The following is a 20,857-nucleotide window of genomic DNA, read 5'->3' as shown; positions in this document are numbered from 1 at the left end:
AAATTCTAAAAATTATTTTCTCATCTAATTTAGCAATACATAGAAAGTCACATTACAAGGGTGCCTGGGTGACTTAGATGGTTAAGCGCCCGACTTTTGCTTTTGTCTCAGGTCATGATCTCATGGGTCCTAAGATGGAGTTCCCCACTGGGCTCCTCACCCAATGGAGAGTCCACTTGAGATTCTCTCCCTCTGCACCCCACTCCACCTCTCTCTCTAAAATAAATAAATCATTTTTTTTTTTTAAGTCATATTACATGGATTGCATTGGGGGAAATACTACTACTCAAGAACAATAATTTCTGTACAATTTTTTTCTTAAATCCATGATCTAGAAGGATAGTTTACTAATTTTTCAAAACTGTGCTTTCATCTCTGTCATATTTTTATGAAAAAAATGATTTACTTCTTTTTATCATTCCAAGAATAAAAAAAAATCTTCAACATTCGCTCAAAATAATATTCTCTTCTAAGGGGGAATCCTCCTACACTGCTGGTAAGAATGCAAGCTGGTGCAGTCATTCGAAAACAGTATGCAGTTTCCTCAAAAAGTTGAAAATAGAGTTACCCTACAACCCAGCAATCACACTTCTGGGTATTTACCCCAAAGATACAAATGTAGTGATCTGAAGGGGGCATGTGCACCCAAATGTTTATAGCAACAACATCCACAATAGCCAAACTATGGAAAGAGCCTAAATGTCCATCAACAGATAAATGGATAAAGAAGATGTGGTATATATATATATATATATATATATATATATCCATATAAATGGATAAATCAGATGTGTCTGATAGCCATTTGTATGTCTTCATTGGAGAAGTGTCTGTTCATATCTTCTGCCCATTTTTTGATATGATTGTCTGTTTTGTGTGTGTTGAGTTTGAGGAGTTCTTTATAGATCCTGGATATCAACCTTTTGTCTGTACTGTCATTTGTGAATATCTTCTCCCATTCCATGGGTCGCCTCTTTGTTTTGTTGACTGTTTCCTTTACTGTGCAGAAGCTTTTGATCTTGATGAAGTCCCAAAAGTTCATCTTCGCTTTTGTTTCCTTTGCCTTTGGAGACCTATCTTGAAAGAAGTTGCTGTGGCTGATATCGGAGATTACTGCCTATATTCTCCTCTAGGGTTCTGATGGATTCCTGTCTCACATTGAGGTCTTTTATCCATTTCGAGTTTATCTTTGTGTACGGTGTAAGAGAATGGTCGAGTTTCATTCTTCTACATATAGCTGTCCAGTTTTCCCAGCACCATTTATTGAAGAGACTTTTTTCCACTGTATATTTTTTCCTGTTTTGTCGAAGATTATTTATTTATTTATTTATTTTAGATTTTATTTATTTACTTGAGAGAGAGACAGTGAGAGAGAGCATGAACGAGGAGAAGGTCAGAGGGAGAAGCAGACTCCCCATGGAGCTGGGAGCCCGATGCGGGACTCGATCCCGGGACTCCAGGATCATGACCTGAGCCAAAGGCAGTCGTCCAACCAACTGAGCCACCCAGGCGTCCCTTGTCAAAGATTATTTGACCATAGAGTTGAGGGTCCATATCTGGACTCTACTCTGTTCCACTGGTCTATCTGTCTGTTTTTATGCCAGTACCATGCTGTCTTGGTGATCACAGCTTTGTAGTAAAGCTTGAAATCAGGTAACGTGATGTCCCCAGTTTTATTTTATTTATTTATTTTTTTAAGATTTTATTTATTTATTTGACAGAGATCACAAGCAGGCAGAGAGGCAGGCAGAGAGAGAGAGGAGGAAGCAGGCTCCCTGCTGAGCAGAGAGCCCGATGCGGGGCTCCATCCCAGGACCCTGGGATCATGACCTGAGCCGAAGGCAGCGGCTTAACCCACTGAGCCACCCAAGGCGCCCCCCCCCCAGTTTTATTTTTGATTTTCAACATTTCCTTAGCAATTCAGGGTCTCTTCTAATTCCATACAAATTTTAGGATTATTTGCTCCAGCTCTTTGAAAAATAATGGTGGAATTTTGATCAGATTAGCATTAAAGGTATAGATTGCTCTAGGCAGTATAGACATTTTAACAATGTTTATTCTTCCAATCTAAGAACACCATCTTTTTGTGTCTTCTTCAATTTCTTTCATCAGTGTTCTGTAGTTCCTTGAGTATAGATCCTTTAACTCTTTGGTTAGGTTTATTCCCAGGTATCTTATGGTTTTTGGTGCTATAGTAAATGGAATCAATTCTCTAATTTCCCTTTCTGTATTTTCATTGTTAGTGTATAAGAAAGCCACTGATTTCTGTACATTGACTTTGTATCCTGCCACGTTGCTCAATTGTTGTATGAGTTCTAGTAGTTTGGGGGTGGAGTCTTTTGGGTTTTCCATATAAAGAATCATGTCATCTGTGAAGAGAGACAGTTTGACTTCTTCATTGCCAATTTGGATACCTTTTATTTCCCTTTGTTGTCTGATTGCTGTTGCTAGGACTTCTAATACTATGTTGAACAAGAGTGGTGGGAGTGGGCATCCTTGTGTTCCTGATCTCAACGGGAAGGACACAAGCTTTTTCCCATTGAGAATGATATTTGCTGTGGGTCTTTCATAGATTTTATGAAGTTCAGGAATGTTCCCTCTATCCCTATTCTTTGAAGCATTTTAATCAGGAATGGATGCTGTATTTTGTCAAATACTTTTTCTGCATCAATTGAGAGGACCATGTGGTTCTTCTCTCTTCTCTTATTTATTTGTTCTATCACATTGATTTATTTGCGAATGTTGAACCATCCTTGTTGCCCAGGAATGAATCCCACCTGGTCATGGTGGACAATCTTTTTAATGTGCTGTTGGATCCTGTTTGCTAGGATCTTGTTGAGAATCTTAGCATCCATATTCATCAGTGATATTGGTCTGAAATTCTCCTTTTTGGTAGGGTCTTTGCCTGGTTTGGGGATCAAGGTAATGCTGGCTTCATAGAAAGAGTCTGGAAATTTTCCTTCTGCTTCAATTTTTTGAAACAGTTTCAGGAGAATAGGTGTTATTTCTTCTTTGAATGTTTGGTAGAATTCCCCAGGGAATCCATCAGGTCCTGGGCTCTTGTTTTTTCGGAGGTTTTTGATCACTGCTTCAATCTCGTTTCTAGATATTGGTCTATTCAGGTGGTCAATTTCTTCCTGGTTCAATTTTGGGAGTTTATAGTTTTCCAGGAATGCATCCATTTCATCTAGGTTGCTTAGCTTTTTGGCATATAACTGTTGATAATAACTTCTGATGATTGTTTCTACTTCTGTGGTGTTAGTTGTGATCTCTCCCTTTTCATTCATAATTTTATGAATTTGGGATTTCTCTTGTTTCTTTTGGATTAGTGTGGCCAATTAACCATAAGAGACTCTTAAACTTAGGAAACAAACTGGAGGGGAGGGGTGGCGGGGGAGAGTTAGGGTGGTTGGGTTATGAACATTGGGAAGGGTATGTGCTAAGGTGACTGCTATGAATTGTGTAAGACTCAAGATTCACAGACAGGTACCCCTAAAGCAAATAATATATTATGTGTTAATTAAAAATAAAAATTTTCTCTTCTGATTAAGCTATGAATGGTACTAATTATGAAGGCCCTGTTATAATTAGTGTCTGCTGCCTAAAGCAGAATTCTCAGAAAGTTCAGAGTTGAACAGGGTAAGATGTCATTTGAGATATTTTTTCTCCTTTGGCTGTTCACACAATTTGACTTCAATGTTGCCATCACTGAATGCTTCTCCTTTGGTCTCCTCCACAGGATTCTGTCTCCGGAACAACATTGCTTTCTTCTGCATCATTGTAATTCCTGAATTTCCATGCCTTCGTGCTGGAGATAAGGTTTCTTTCACTATGCAATAACAAACTGCAGATAAAAAATTTTTTTTGAAGTTTTCGTTCAGAAATGCATAAACAATGGGATTACAGATGGAATTGGAAAATCCAATTATCTGCACTATGGCAAAAATCATCTTGATTGTAACATCGTCATATTCCTTTTCAAAATTACCTGAAATAAAAATTAATAGTCTATAATGTATTGTGTTCTAACAAGCAGAAAATAGAATTTCTGTTTATCATCTGTCTTAACTGACCACTTACACTTTGACAAGTGGATAAAGATATAAAAGTCTCAAGACAATTCTGGGAAGAGCCATCTCATGTCAGAAGAAAAATAAGCTCTGTGATGTGTCCTCATTCATAGAGAATCTTGCCTCACAAGCACAGCCTGGCGCCCAGCACATATTAGGGAGCTTACTGCATTTCTACTTGATTCTAAGCTTTGTATAAACTGGAAGCAGAAGTTACCAATCACATGTTTGCTTGTGTTATGGAAACACATCACCTGAGAATTATGTTAAGTCTCAGATTATCAAAGGTAATACAGTGAGGGTCTGACTGAAATCCTAGGTGTTATTAAATGTATGTGGTTCAAGTCAGTATTCTAATCGAAATGGAGAACACTCATAGTATGTCACACTTCTCCAGTGTCTGAATGGCTTATGGAGAATGGGAGGCATGGCATGAAAGAAACTCAAAAATGTTTCTGTATCTTCTGTAATTATTAAAAATTTGGTTGAAGTCATACATAATTACCTTCCATGTAATGATCTGGTGGTCTTGAAAACATGAAAGAAACCCACAAAATGTTTGATATTTGATTACCCAAGTGAATAACGATAAATTTCTATGATTCATTACATTATCCATTCTAGCAGGAAATAAACTAAAACTTCTATCAAATGAGAATGAAAAGCACTCACTGTATTCAATCATCATGTGAACGATGTGGAAAGGTGCCCAGCACACGGCAAAGAGAGCCACCACTGTCACCATCATAATGACAGCTCGCTTCTTCTTCCTGGACCCATAAGGATACATTGTATTAGTTAACTTCTTGGAAAATTTGTCACATTGATATCAAAGTTATTCAAGCTTGAGCCTAAATTTCTCCACCATAATTTTTCAAATATTAATAAAGCTCATGACAGGTTAATTGTGGGCTGTTTCTCATTTTTCCCATTGCTTTTACCCATTTCCCTATGTTTCTCATATTATAAACATCCTTATGATGTGTGCTCATAATAGGTCAAGCACTTGGCTAGATGCTTGGTGTGGATTATGTCATTCATCTTCTCAGTAAGCCATTTATGGATGCAGAAACTGAGGCACGGAGAAGTTTATGTCACTTGCAAGGTATTTAAACTGTAAGGGGTAGAGTGGCCTTAAAGTTATACAGCTTAACTTCAGTATTAAGCTCTTATTCCCTTCATACTGAAGAGCATTCTTCTGAGGAAGTGGGAGAGCTAAATCAGCAGTAAATCCCAAGGTGCTCAATAGTCCAGTACCCACGCTGACAGGGAGGATTGCTTCATACAAACTGGGCACCAGAGGTCGCTGCACACTTGAAAAATGAGACAATTTCACCAAACCACAGAACTCCTTAGAAGGTTTTTGTTTTTGTTTGTAATAGCCATTCCACGTAGATTATAAAATAAACATATGGACTACAAGTGCCATATCAGTAAATTGTGTTTTATTTTTATTAGTAGTGAATATGTTCAGAAAAGAAAGCTTTTAGTGTTATATCAATAATAATAATTTAAAGCAAATAGCATACACTGACCACCAAAGGATTTCCATATATATCTCATGCATTTGAGCATCACTTTTGGGTAGGAGGAAGTGAGGATGGATTTTTACTAAGCTCCTTGCTACATAGGAGGAAAGCAGGAGCCTTAGTCCACTCCATGTGGCTGGTGAGTTGTGGGGAAGAGAAGACCACAACCCTTACTCCCATGTCATGCTGACATGGAGATGAAAATGTAACAATTTTCCAAATTTTCTAAACTCCTGCCATACCTAAAATCTCCAAAGTTTAAAGTCAGCCCATGTCCTAAACATGAATTACAAATGGCACTTCGGCTAAATTTCCCAGGAATTGAGAGATTTCTAGCACCTTCTCCTTCAAGCACAACTAATTACAAATATTTTAAACAGAGGTGAATATTTCATTAAACGGACCTGGTTATTTTTGACATTTCTTTTCCATGAATAGTTCGAAGCACTGAGCAATCCCCCACTCTTTTCTTTATCCAAAGTTCATAGCCGATTTTACTATACAGGATAAGCATCAGCAAAAGAGGCAGGAGGAAGAGGATGACAAGGATGAAGGTGGTATAGATTTTCTGGTGTGCAGGGCTGGCCCACTCTTCCAAACAGCAGACATGTTCTTTTTCATATAAGAAGTCATACTTAATCTTTAATACAAGAACAATTCAGTTAGAGGAACCAGAGTCAGCATGGAAAGAACAGAAAGCAGTTAACTACTATTGTAGTGCTGCATTTTTCAGATCCTTACATATTTACTGTGGGGACATAATTCAAATGAGAAATATTTTTGATTGTTCTTTTGTTGTGAAGTGTCATTTTTTCTTTATTCCTTACATTCTTAATAGTTTTATACTTTCTTTTCTATTTTAAAATGGAATTGAGGGCAATAACCTCTTTATTTTATTTTATTTTTTAATCTCCCACAACTTTTTTCAATTTGGTAAAAGAGAGCTATGCTCTTTGGCCAGAGTATGTATGCATAGAGTCCAGATGAAGAACGTTGCTTTCCAGGTGGAGAATACACTACAAATACAACAACCAAAGTATTGTTTGAAAAAAATATTTTGTACTTGCATGCCAGCTAGTTTAATGTTACATTATTTTGCTTCCTCAATTGTTGAAGAGACAAATTTTGGCAAGGCATCAGACATCTCTCAATTGATAGTACTGAAAGCTTGTATTTTGTTACAGCTATTCCAGATTGGAATGATCAGGTTGTTTGCAAAGATTTTAGAAACGTAACTGATAGCTTTAAGATCTGAGATGAACAAGAAATTGAGATTCAAAGTATTGTCAATCTACAAATATTCAGACTCAGCTCTGAGCCTGATAATGTCTACCTCAATTGAGGTAGATATCTTACAGAAAGACAATGTCTCCTTATTAATATTATTTCTGACCGACTCATGAGTTCAAAATATTATTAATAGCAGTATTAATAATAACAGCAAATGTTAATAAAGGACAAACTTAGAGAAGCATATCAAGAGTTATTTAACTGGATAATAAGAAAAAAAGAGAATTTAGCAAAACTACTGCTATTTTGGTCATTTTAGAGCTTTCCAGATGAAGAACACCTAGGTGTTAGACATATTTTTGCCTTCATTCCTGCAAATTTTATCATCAATTGTTAGTCAGTTGAATTGGGAAACAACCTTTCTGGTATACTCATCAAAGTTAAGAAAATTCAAGCTCTGATGAAGGTTGTTCTTTACAAATACAGTGAGGGGTGAAAACACTTACTGAATAATAATTTCAAGATCCAAACTCCCTGGGAACCGGATATAAAGTGAAATTCAATCTGACTCCATGGAGGAAGAGTCCACAAAGGCACAGCCATGGGGGCAACACACTGGCACATGGTAAGGCACAAACTACCCCAGCAGTCTCCAAATAGGTGCATGTTGCCCTGGAGACAAGCACAGACTTTCTGAGGGCACAAGGCAGATGGCTTTAAGGGAGCCAATTTCAGATCTTCTATTAGCAACTGCACAGTCCTCTAAAATTCTGCTACCTCGGGGTGCCTGGGTAGCTCAGGCCTTAAAGTGTCTGGCTCTTATTTGGCTCAGGTCCTGATCTCAGGGTCCTGGGATTGAGCCCCCCTGTCAGACTCTGTGCCCAGCGCGGAGTCTGCTTGGGATTCTCTCTCTCCTTGTACCTCTGTTCCTTCTCCCCACTCATGCTCTCTAGCTCTCTCTAAAGTAAATAAATACAATCTTTAAGATTCCACTGCCTTGGAGAAGCCTGAAACCGAGTGTTGTGCTCTCTCTATAGTCTCAGTTTCTAGTTTCTAATCCCTCTTCTCCCCAGCTACAAAAGCCAGATCTCTTACCCAACCACAGTCTTACTATGAGGCACTGAAAAAGGAGGTGGCTTGAATTACTGATGTCAGTGAAGCCACCATGATCAAGAAACCATAAATACATGACAGGGCTTTGTGCTTTTCCCTGTATTAAACACATTTCTATTCAGGGTAAAGCTTGGCATTAGGAAAAAGTGTTTTGACAGATGTTGAGATGCTGTGAATTTACATTTTTCATACAGTGAAGGGGCAGAAGTGATGACAATTTTAATTTTACCACCTCGTTGCTTCCATCCCCTGAAAAATTGTCAAATACATCACTCCTGAGAGAGAGCCCCGTGAGAGCAAAGCAAAGACTTCAGTGGGTGGAAATGGTGACGTCTGGGTGCTTCATTTCACCCAGGTGAGACATCCAGGCTTTCTGCATGCTCACACACACTCTCTCTAGTAGAATTTTAGGAGTGAGAAGGTGGTCACGGGATGCATATTAATAGATTTATCTGGTATGAAAAATGAAATCACAATTTTTCCTGACAGAAAGCAAATCTGACTTGGCTGATTGGTGTGACAGTGAGGACTGGCTTTGCCCATTTCATATGCATTTTCTACAAGCTAAATGAGTTACATATTTAAACTATATTTAGAGCAGATGATAAAATAAGTTTATTTAAAGAAACAGACAAATACCCTTGTGTCTATGGGCCAGGAATGGACCCCTCAAATGACTACTGGGTTGGGTCACTTAGGAGAGGACTCCATTGGTACAGGATTCCTGTTAGGATAAGGGCAGCCTTGGAGAAAAGAGCTGGCCACATACAGTTGTGTGTGGAAGCTAGAGGGGCATGATAAACAGCCTGCTGGAGAAGGGAATAGCAGTCAGAAGCCTCAGTGATGTTATCTTTGAAAAACCCACAAGTAAAGACTTAATTGTGAGCAATAGTCACGGGCAGAGGGCACTGACACCAGGGTATACCTGCCCCTTCCTCCCCTCACCTTTCTCACCAGCTCCCAAAGAGCCAGAGGCAGTCCATTGAACGGGAAGGGAGAAATGCGCATAAGGAAGGGGAGGTAACGCGGATTATGTCCCTTTTCCATGCTGTAGGATTCTAGACCTAAAATAGCTTAATCTGAGGGAAGGGGTTGTTTTGCTTTGATTGAAAGTATGGATTTATGTGGTTGGGACACTGGGCTGGGCATTTAACCACAGAACTAACACTTTTGTTGTGACTGAAAGTGACCAGAGGAATGTTGCGCTTTGAACGGTTGGAAGAGTAACAGGGCCTACCCAGGGCTTCATCCACAGCATTGCATCAGAGTACTGGGAGGTCCTCAGGTCACATTTTTACAGGCAGCAATGGACAGAATAAAATTACCTTCTGCTCTCACCTATGGAGTCCGGCTCATTCAATACACAGGTTACATAAAAAAATCAAGTCATGTTTTCAATGTACCCTTGCCTGAGAGCTCATTTGTTATCCTTGCCATTGGACACCTCACATCCAATCCAGTTTCACATTTGCTTCCATCAATTTAAAAAGGTATAAAAGGATACATGGTCTAAAAGATTATCTTAGTGGTGTGTGAACAACGCCCTACTGCCTTTGAACACTACTATCTGGGCTAGATCGCGTATGCAGGACACGTTGAAGTATGTATGCCCCATTGGCAAGACTGGGTCACCAAAAACAGCACCATGCTCCCTCCACTGTGAATCCCCATGCAATGCTGGGCCCATTAAATAAAGGTGTGAGGGAAGGAAAGAGGTCAGATAAGATGATCCTGGTATACACCCTAATTCAAATTTCAGTTTGTCAATGTATGGGAGATGAATAAGAAAAGATTTATGAAGGAGAATCAACTAATAAGCAGATAATCAATGACAATTTTTTAATGTGATTCAAAAATAAAAGAAAAATCTAGAGCAACCACTGAACTCTTCAAATGCAACAAGACACTAGAGGCCACTCGGAAAGGCATGCTCAGCTTGCAGGAAAATGTAGAATGTGACCCTGGTTAATTTTCTTTTAAGCATTAAAATCTTAATAATACAAGATCAAGGGAGAGTTAGATAAATGGGGAAAGGGGAGGATCTTAAAACAAATTATTTTATTCCACTTGAATAATTTCCAGTGAAATAATTGGGATCATACAAATTTGCAGGAAGAAATTGGATTATCACTGAGAGGGCTGGGAAAACTTTCAATAACATGACTATCAATCCCAGTCCCAATCTACCTCAAGACGTTGCACATGCCACATGGGCGATCCAACGATGACTGCCACCAGCCAGACCACACCTGCCAAAACATTACAATCATCAGAATATGGCTCCAACAGCAAAGCAAAACACATGTATGCTTATGAATAAAGCAGATGCTCTGAACATAAAGACTCCTTATATGCAATCATATTTGCCCTCAAGCAGAGCAGGGGTCTACCCATTCTCATGGCCACTCTTCCATCATCTTCAAAATTGCTGGTGGAACAGTCTTCTGAAACATTTTTAAATGCTTAATTAAAACTTCTTAAAACAATAACAATAAAACTCCTGAATAGTGTTTCAGTGACTTCAAGATAAAACCCAAACCCTTAACCTGGTTTCTTGGGTTCTCTCATTTGCCTCTCTTTCCTCTTACATTTCTGTCCATGTTCTTCAAAACAGCATCCTTTACTGAGGAATGTACAGATTTGCTTTCAGTCCCTGTATCTCAGAATGCATTTGAGGTGCTCTGACACTGTCACCCCGGATGGCACCTTATTCCACTCATTTTCCAGGCCTTGACTCAAATGTCACTTTCTCTACGGAATCTTTGAAGGTCGCCATCATTTCCAAATAGAACTGATCGCTAATTCCCTGTTGTCTCCATGTGCCCTCTAGTCATTTGTTGCCCTTAGTCATTTCTTCTCAACTTCATCTAAACTCACTGAGGCAAAGACAATGCAATTTACTTGTTTTGTTTCTTTGTTTCCCCAAACAAGAGTCCAAGGATAATTCCTGGCCCTTAGTAGGTGTTGATCAAGCATCATAACATGAGTATTATTTCCTTATTAACAAAAACAAACACTTAAAACATCAGAAACAAGAGTGCTCTTTCCAAATTTCCCATCCACCATGTTTTTGTTGAGGGAATTGCTTTAGTGATGTGTCCTGAGCCAGGAACAAAAGAGAGTCCGAACAGACTAGTATAAGGCCAAAACCAAGAGACTCAACATCAATTCTGAGAGCAATTTCTCAGCTCAAATTTTTCTTGTGCTTTCTGTATTGAGTAGAAAACAATCTATTGCCTTGGGTTTCAAGAAACTGAGACTCACTTAAGCTATAGCTGGGGTTTATTATAAAGAAACACATGAACTGGCACTGTCTATAGAGAGTCAAAGATTTAAGATGGTTTTAGGACTCACAAATCAATCTCTCTTTACATTGCCATACACATCTATTCTATTCTAGTCCAATCACTATCTCATATTATATTAAGTCCAATCACTTCTCCAATCTTTAGTAGAAATTCTGGAGGAATTGAGTCTAATTGGCTTAATTCATTGACAGTCCTTCTGTGTCTACTACCTGTTCTGGGATAGCAGGGGCAGGGTTAGATTTATATTACTGATATAATCTGTGAAATCTTGTGGGCAAGTGAGTCTAGCAGGTCATTGCTGATGTCCTGGGGGCAAGGCAGTCTCAGCTAGGAGGTACTGGGCATGAGGACAGGGCTGGTTCCCAGTGTAACAGAGCTAGAGAAAGATGTCAGGCAACACTGCATGCAAGCCCCATAGAGACAGGAAACTCCTTGGTTTAAAAACCTTTCTGTCTCCCATGACTCTTTCGAGTAGAAATTGCCTTGACTGCCTGTTATTGACTTTGCCTTCAGATCCTTAGACTCTCTACTTCTCTTTCCTTTTTTAATAACTTCCCTCCTCCACATATTCCTTTTTTCACCCTCTTTCCACATCCACACACACCTTTCAGATTTTTCGAAGGTAGAAAGATGTCAATTATTAAAAGCAACGAAGCCTTTGAATTCCTTGTAGGGAGGATATGCCATACATTTGAAACTAACTAAAACTAATGAATATTTTTCCTGTTGATTTATCTGTTTATTTCAAACTATGTAAAATGGGTTTGGCATTGCAAAGCCTTCAGGAGTTCTTTCTGTAATTCTATTCTCCCATGCTGGCTGATTCTTACAGCAGAAATAAACGTTTAATCATTCCTCGCAAGTGAGATATTAGTAAAAATTTCTCTTTGGTTATCGCATTAGTTGCTCCCTTGACCTCTCATTGGTGAACTGTCATACATTCAAACCACTGGGAAGCACATTAAGATTTTAAATGCTTTGGTTATAATGATCAGATAGAGAAATTCTTCCATCTTACTGTGCTAGGCTTTAGGACATCACCTTGAGTTCGCCACTTATCAGGAGGTACCTGCTCATCATGACTTGTTCACTCAGGAATGGTTACATAAACCTGAGGATTCAGGAATGCCTGAGCAAAATTATGAAGTGGATAGAATTTGTGCTCATCAGGCACCTCTAGCACTCAAAACCCAGGGTTCTCATGAGTCCTCTGAACTTCTACTATTGTGGCCTCACCACTGGGGTCACCTCTGAGCAGCACTCCAGTTCTCTACCTTTCTGAAAAGCATCTTTCCTTCCCATATCAAAATCTACCTGCTCTAAGAAGGGCCTCTTACCTGAGGATGACAGTTTACAAATCTAACAAATGTTAATGGGATAATGACACTGAAGGGTTATCTTAAATTAGCTAAAAGTAGTGCTTAAAAGGTTAAGACTTGAACTGAAGAACTAACTCTGAAATGCAAAATTTTAAATGTGGGGGTAGGCCTAAAGGAGAAAAGGAGCCAAGGTCTAGGTAAATGGGAGAGGTCTGAAATCCTGAAGTTACCCCGTGATGCCTACAAGCTAGACCCGAAGCTATTTGTGTGGTTCAACACAGTTCACTTTGAAGAAATTCAGTGTGCTCTGTAATAAAGAATGGCCATACTGCCACTGGTACATCCTCACCTAGCATGGTGAAAGCCCTTCTGTTGGTGTACTGCCACTTCATTTTAAAAGGATGCACAAGTCCCTGGTGCCTTTCCACAGCAATGCAGGTCATGGTGAGAATCTCTGTCATGATAGCAGTGGACTGGACAAATGGCAGCATCTTGCAAACGAAGGCACCTGCAAAAAGAAAGAGGACAGTCAAACATCAAGAGGGAAAGTTTTATCTGTGTTTCTGTAATTGTTGCGGTTAATTAATTCTGAGCCTCTGTTCAAAGTTTTATGACTATAATTACATTATAGATTCAACATAATTGAGAAAGGTGGAACTGGCTAACATTTTCTCTAAGTACCTAAATTATAGGTGATTACCTATAAGAGGACAATGAAAAGGCAAGTAAATATCTGGTCATTGATAATAGGCAGGAAAAAAAATCAATGTGAGTCTTGCTGAAGAAAGAGCAAAGGCAGTCTCCTAGAGTCACAACCAGACAGTAATCTTTGATTATTTTTTCCTTTTTGGTTCTCTGTCAAATCATGACAAAGGAAGAATTCTCACCAAAGACTCCAATCTCTTCTTTTATTTTTTAGTCTCCTTTGATTTTCTGTCCACAACCTTATGTGTGGCTTACATCATTATACTCTTAACTGATTTCACTTTCTCCAGTGCAAAGGCCTCAAACTGGTGGCTCCTGGGCAAGATTCGGTCTACAAACATGCTCTGCATGATTTACACAATATTCTTGCAATACGTGAATACATCATCAGCATTTGAAATGTTTACACTACTTGTCTTGCCCTGTCACCATTTATTTGTAACGCTGATTTGATGTTTCTGCTCTCGAATCCATCTTACTCATGGCTTTCAAACTCATTACTCTTTTTATCAGATAATCGGAGCTCAGGGAATATGAAAAGTTGGAAGAAACCTCAGAAGTCATGGAATTTTCAAGCTCTCTCCAAAACCAGAAATCATCTTTTCAGCTTCTCTCACAGATGCTCTGCCAAACTCTGCTTAACACACCTGCAGAGGAGACTTCCTGGCCAGCATACTCCCATCTCAAGCTGATGCTTTGGCTTTTGTTGTTGTTATTGTTGTTTTTCCTTCTTCTGCTTAGAATATTCTTCCCCCAGACAACTGCCTCCCACCCTTCACCATGGTCTTTGCTCAAGTGCCTCTTCAATGAGGCTCATATGCTCTGACAGCATATCCTTAACTAAGGTTTGCCCCATTCCCCTTCCACCTCCTCTCATCCCTTGGGTTTTATTTTACTCTTTTCCTATAACTCTTTCACTAGAGAAAGTGCTTTTTAATAGTTCTACCCGCTTCTTCCAGTTTCGCTTTCTGAAAGTTTCAGAACTAACCAACTATCTTTTCCAAACCTCTGCTCTTATATTCAAAAGAAACTTTCATGTCATTCCTAGGTCTTTTCTTTTCGGATTGTCCCTGCTGTTCTTCATTTGACATGATTTTCAAACTTTAAATTCCTTGAACACCTTCCAAGGACTTCCTCTTGTTAGTAAACATGTGGTTAGGAAGGAAGGAAACCTACCATCCTCAAGATGCAGTCTGGCCAAAGCAGAAACTGCAAGATTATATTGCCTCCTTGGGTCTGAACACCCTCTTCTGTGACTGTAACTAAAATTTACATCAGTCTTTGATGTTAGAATTTTTACATGGTTGGTTTCCATTGCACTTGAAATCAACTTGGAATAAACTAAATTGGTCTAATAGAAAACTACTGTTTTTTAAAGAAAATTTTTGTTAATCCAAGATCTTGTGACTAAGGAAAAAAAAATGTATGTAGATATCACTAGATATTCCCTTTCTAGTCCTTTTTGGAAGCTTCCAATTTCAATCCAAAAGTCAATCACACTCACTCTTATCCTCTGTTCCTGTTCCCCAAATCCCAACCCTGTTCAATGTTAAGGCCTTTCCTTATCTCGCAAGATAGTTTATATGCTAAGTGCAGAAATTTGCTTTCAATTCTAATGTATTTCACTCTTCGAATACTGATCACACTGTGAACGAATTAAATTAGCTTAAATCCTGTTTTGGATGTGACACTTGAATAGAGGAATATATGAATAAATTATTCATCTGAATGTTTCTCCTTTTTTTGTTTTTGTTTTTAAATCTGATAAGTTCTTCTATTCTTTTAACCAAGTTGTTTATAAAAAAAAAAAAAAAAGTCTGACAGGCTGAGGTTAAAGAAACATCAGAAAAAATTTTCCATGAAATAAACATAGACTCATTATCAGCACAGCCTAGATATAACTATCCAAGCAACTAAGAATTATTATGGTAATGTTATTTACTGTATATAAATATATTATATTTACATATGTTATATACATTTTATATATATATGTTTATATACATTTATATAAGTAGATAAAACTACATTCACTGTAGTCTTATCTCATGGTAGTGTTATCCATCTCAAATATATTCATTTTGTCTATCATAACAGCATGGGAAATTGGTCACCTGATTCTGTGCTATCAGGACACATTGTGATCCTGAGTCACCTGATTCACTCTGAGCCTTGATTTCATCATTTGTAAAAGGGATTAATAACACCCATCTGTCATAAGACCGAAGTGTGTGCTTTATAAAATCACATAAATACCCAGTACAGATGTGTTACTTAATAAATGAAAGTTCTGGGGCAGCTGGGTGGCTCAGTGGGTTAAAGCCTCTCCCTTCAACTCAGGTCATGGTGTCAGGGTCCTGGGATCGAGCCCCACATTGGGCTTTCTGCTGGGCAGGGAGCCTGCTTCCCCCTCTTTCTCTGCCTGCCTCTCTGCCTACTTGTGATCTCTGTCTGTCAAATAAATAAAAATCTTACAAAAAAATTAAATGAAAGCTCTTTTATCATCAGACTACCTGCATAAAAAAATTGGGGTAAATTTGATATGTTTAGAGCTAACAGATTTTTTTGGTGAATAGGTTCTAAACTACACATGAAACGATAGCTAGTTTTATAACATTTCCCAGATAATGATAGTGCAGCTCAAAAAACTCAAGTGATTTGCCTACATTCACACAGCTGTTTATTGACAGATGAGGGCATGTGACTAGGTCATCTGAATCTAGTTCTTTTCTCCATGCCACTTTCACTTAACTTAATGCACTCGTGCTATGTGGCATAGATTTCTTGTCTCATAAATGTTTAATAATCTTATTTTATAATCCACTTGAGCATTTTGCACCAAGTTGTACTAGTTCTATAATTTGTCCTCTTATCCTTATAAGGCACCCAGATAGCATTAGCCTAACTCATTATTTCTGACATTTCTTCAACTAATATTTTAAGAAATTACAGAAAATGTTTTCTCCTTTTTTAAAAAAGATTTTATTATTTATTTGTTTATTTGCATGTGCAAGTGTAGGGAGGGGCAGAGGGAAAAGGAAAGAGAGAATCTCAAGCAGACTCCATGGGCTGAGCATGGCCTGGATGCTTAATTAATGAGACACCCAGGTGATACTGACAGTGTTTTCTTGATCACACTGCCGAGTTTCTTCAATGTATGGCATGGTACTTATTTAGGCTAAAACTTTGAGTTTTTAAAAAATAAATAAATAGATGCTCTTTTCCTATTTACTGTCTTATCTTGGATCTTTATTTTCATTCTAACCATTTTTGGTATGCTCTTTTTAAATTTGGACATTTTTTCCCAAGGTTTAGAAGACTAAAGTAAAATAGGCATTGAAGAGATTTTTTTTTTCCCCTCTGTCTTTCATTAAATTTCCAGCCCTCCTTTCCTTTTTCAGCATCTTATTCTGGTAATCTCTCTAACAGCACTCTGGCCCTTCCTAGGACAAGGCACACAGAGGTATTCCTTGTAGGTTCTGCCTATCGCTTGGGGAGATTCTCAACTCAGGTACAGAACCCTTGGGGATGATTGGGTTTACATGACTGAAATAATGCTGCCTGAAATAAAAGAGGGTTGTTTGGTATATAAGTCACTGTAACAGACATTCTTTGATTTATTTTTCATTTTTTCTTTCTTTTTATTAATTGAAATTTTTATGAGATAATTATAGATTCACATGCAGTTGTAAAAAATAATACAGACATATTCCTTGTGTAGTTTTTCCAGTTTCCTCCAATGGTAACATTTTGCAAAATTACAGTAAAATATTACTACCAAGATATAGACATTAATATGATCTGCTGATTATATTCAGATTTTCCAGTTTTGCTTTAAGTCTTTTCTGTGTGTGTATGTGTGTTCTATATGATTTTATTACTTGTGTAAATTTAGGTATTTGCCACAACAGTCAAGTCCTGCTGCCTTTTAATAAGCACACCCAAGGCCCTCCTGCCTCTACCCATCCCTGTCACTAACTACAGGCAATCTTCCATTTTTAATCTGTCTTCCATTTGTAAAATTTTAAAATTTCACAAATATTACATAAAATGAGTAATATAATAGATAATCTCTTGGGACTGTCCTTTTTTTTCTTTTAGCACAATCCCCTGGACACTCATCCAAGTCTTTGCATGTGTCAATAGTTTATTCTTTTATACTGCTTACCAATATTCTCCAGTTTGTTTAATCACTCATTCATTGAAAACATCTGGGCTACTTCAGTTTTTTACTACTACAAATAAAATAGTTATGAATATTTGTGTACAGGTTTTGGTGTGAATACAAGTCTTCATTTTTCTGAGACAAATGTCAAGAATGTAATTTCCAGGTTGTATGATAATTGCATGTTTACACTTATAAGAAACTGTTAAACTATTTTCCAAAGTGACTGTATCATTTTGTGTTCCTATTGGCAAAGTATGAATTACCCAGTTTCTTTACAGTCTTTTTTATTTTTTTTGTCAAGATCTATTTATTTATTTGAAAGAGAAAGAGAGAGAGAGAGTGAGGGAATGCACAGGTCAGAAGGACAGAGAGAGAGGGAGAGAGAATCTAAAGCAGACTCTGTGTTGAGTATGGAAACTGACATGGGACAAAATCCCGCAACCCTGGGAACATGACCTGAACAGAAACCAAGAGTCAAATGTGTCACCCAGACAACCTAGTTTCTTCATATTCTTGTCAATATTTAGATTTGCCATTTTTTAAAATTTTAGTCACTCTGTTAGCTGCAGAGTGTTAGCTTTTTTTTCATTTCTTCTATTTCTAATAATACTGAACATGTTTTCATGTGTTTCCTGTCTTCATGTGTGTCTGTATATTCTCTTAGATAAAATTCCCTTCAAATGCTGTCCATTTTCTACAAAAACTGCCTTTTTATAACTAAGGTTTAAGAGTACTTAATATGGGGACAGCTGGGTGGCTCAGTTACTTAAGCTACTGCTTTTGGTTCAGGTCATGATTCTAGGGTCCTAGGATTAAGCCCTGTATTGGCTTCTCCCCCTCCTCCTGCTCATGCTTGCTCCCCCTCTCACTTACTCTTTCTCTTTCAAAGAAAAAAAAAAGAGTACTTAATATGGATCTAGATGCTAGTCCTTTATCAGACAAAAGATATATGCTTTACAAGTATTTTCTTCCAGTTTAGCTTATCTTTTCATCTCTTCACCAGGACTTTCACAGAGTAAGTATTTAATTTTTATGAGGTGAGTTTATTAATTTTTTCTTTAATGCATTGTACTTTTGGTTTTAGTTAAGAACTTTAAGAACTCTGTGTCCAATCCTGAAGATTTTCTCTTCTTTTTTCTATAAGTTTTATAGTTTGCATATACATTTAAGTCTATGATCCATTTTGAGAAAATTTTAATATAAGTTGTGAGAATTAAGGAGTTCTTGTGTGTTTTGTTTGTTTCTTTTGGGCTACGAATGCCAATTGCTCCAGCAACAATTGTTGAACAGGTAAGTCCTTCCTCCATTGACATGCACCCTTGTCAAAAGCAGTTGGGCATATACATATAGATATATTTTTGAACTCTCTATACCATAATGTCTTGGTTACTTATCTACATGGGAAGCTTTAATATCAGTTAAAGGGAGTCCTCCCACTGTATTCTTTTTTGTTAAGGTTACTTTAGCTCCAAGACCAGTAAATCACACCTGGTTAAATATCCAAACACTCTCCACTCCTAAGAAGGACTAACTCTTTAGAGGATGGGCTAGTAGGAAAGAGCAGCCAAAGTGCAACAGCAGAGTGCACACAGCATACACCAGAAACACATCCTGAAGTTTCCTTTATTGTTGTTCTTATTATTGTTTTCCTTTTCTTTCTTCTTCTTTTTTTTTTAAACAAAACAACAAGACAGAGAGATTCATCCCAAAAGGACTCACAGCAAGGGATTTAATCAATACAATATAAGTAAGGTGTCTGAACTAGAATTCAGAACAATGATTATAAAGATACTGGCTGGTCTTAAAGGGAAATAAAACTATTAGATCACAAAGATAGATTCAGGGAACTCAGCAATTCCATAAAATGAAATAATATTCAAATTATAGGAATCCCAGAAGAAGAAGAGTGGGGAAAAGGGACAGAAGTTTTATTTGAACAAATTAGAGCTGAGTACTTCCCTAATCTGGTGGAGCAAACAGATATTCAAGTTCAAAAGGCATAGAGAACTCCCCTCAAAAATCAATAAAAACAGGTCAACACAAAGACATATGATAATGAAATTTGCAAATTACAAAGATAAAGAGGAAATCCTGAAAGCCAGCGTGGGACAAAAAGGTCCTTAATCTACAAGGGTAGACATATAAGGCTGGCAGCAGATCTGTCCACAGAGACCTGGCAGGCCAGAAAGGATTGGCATGATATATTCAATGTGCTAAATGAGAAAAATATGCAGCCATACTTTATCCAGCAAGGCTGTTATTCTGAGTAGGAGAGATAAAGAGTTTCCAAGACAAAAACTAAAGGAATTCATGAACACTAAACCAGCTCTGCAAGAAATATTACAAGGGACCATAAAGAGATGCCAAAAGCAATGAAGATGGGGGTTAGGGAAGGGGTGCCTGCTTGGCTCGGTCTGTTAACAGTCTGCTTTCAACCCAGGTCATGATCTCAGGGTCCTGAGATTGAGGCCACATCAGGTTCCCTGCTCAGTGGGAAACCTGCTTCTTTCTCTTCCTATGCCTGCTGCTCCCCTTCCTAGTGCTTTCTCTTTCTGTGTCAAATAAATAAATAAAATCTTAAAAAAAAAAAAGACCAAAAATGGAGACAATCTACATGGACTTTATAGGTAACATAATGGCAGGAAATTCATATCTTTCAATAATTACTCTGATTGTAAAGGACTCAATGCCCCAATCAAAAGATACAGACCAGGAAGGATTAAAAAAAAAAAGACCCATCAATATGCTGCTTATAAGAGACTCATGTTAGATCCAAAGACACCTTCAGATTGAAAGTGAGGGGGTGGAGAACTATTTATCATGCCAATGAGATCAAAAGAAAGCTGGAGCAGCCGTCCTTATTTAGATAAACTCAATTTTAAACTAAAGACTGTAATAAGAGACGAAGGACACTGTGTCATAATAAAGGGGTCTATCCAACAAGAATATTTAACAATTGCAAATACTTATGCTCCTAACTGGGGGCAGCCAAATGTATAAAACAATTAATAACAAACTTAAAGAAACTTACTGATAATAATACAATAATAGGAGGGGACTTTAACACACCACTTACAGCAATGGACAGATTATCTAAGCAGAAGATTAATAAGGAAACAAGGGCTTTGGATGACACACTGGACCAGGTGGACTTAATAGATATATTCAGAGCATTTCCTCATAAAGCAACAGAATACACATTCTTTCCAAGTGCACATGGAACATTCTCTAGAATAGATCACATACTAGATCACAAAACAGGACTCAACTGGTATGAAAAGATTGAGATCATACGATGCATATTTTCAGACCACAATGCTATGAAACTTGAAATAAACCACAAGAAAAAACTTGGAAGAACTACAAATACATGGAGGTTAAAGAATATCCTACTAAAGAATGAATGGGTCAGCCA

General features: G+C 37.8%; 1 protein-coding gene across 1 annotated transcript in view; it reads right to left on the bottom strand.

The window, feature by feature from the left end:
- Positions 1 to 2,801: 2,801 nt before the first annotated feature.
- The window catches only part of QRFPR (pyroglutamylated RFamide peptide receptor), a 46,619-nt gene continuing 28,563 nt past the window's right edge, over positions 2,802 to 20,857 (bottom strand). Inside the window, exons 2-6 of the mRNA XM_082726299.1 lie at positions 12,919 to 13,077; positions 10,130 to 10,191; positions 6,004 to 6,239; positions 4,743 to 4,840; positions 2,802 to 3,988 (exon numbers count right to left, since the gene is read on the bottom strand). Of these exons, the coding sequence (XP_082582425.1) occupies positions 3,648 to 3,988; positions 4,743 to 4,840; positions 6,004 to 6,239; positions 10,130 to 10,191; positions 12,919 to 13,077 (896 nt within the window). The 3' untranslated portion in view covers positions 2,802 to 3,647. The remainder of the gene's footprint in view (positions 3,989 to 4,742; positions 4,841 to 6,003; positions 6,240 to 10,129; positions 10,192 to 12,918; positions 13,078 to 20,857) is intronic.

Source organism: Mustela nivalis, assembly GCF_964662115.1.
Source record: "Mustela nivalis genome assembly, chromosome: 4".
NCBI lineage: Eukaryota > Metazoa > Chordata > Mammalia > Carnivora > Mustelidae > Mustela > Mustela nivalis.
The sequence above is the reverse complement of the archived record's forward strand: the minus strand, read 5'-3'. Positions and strand labels throughout refer to the sequence as shown.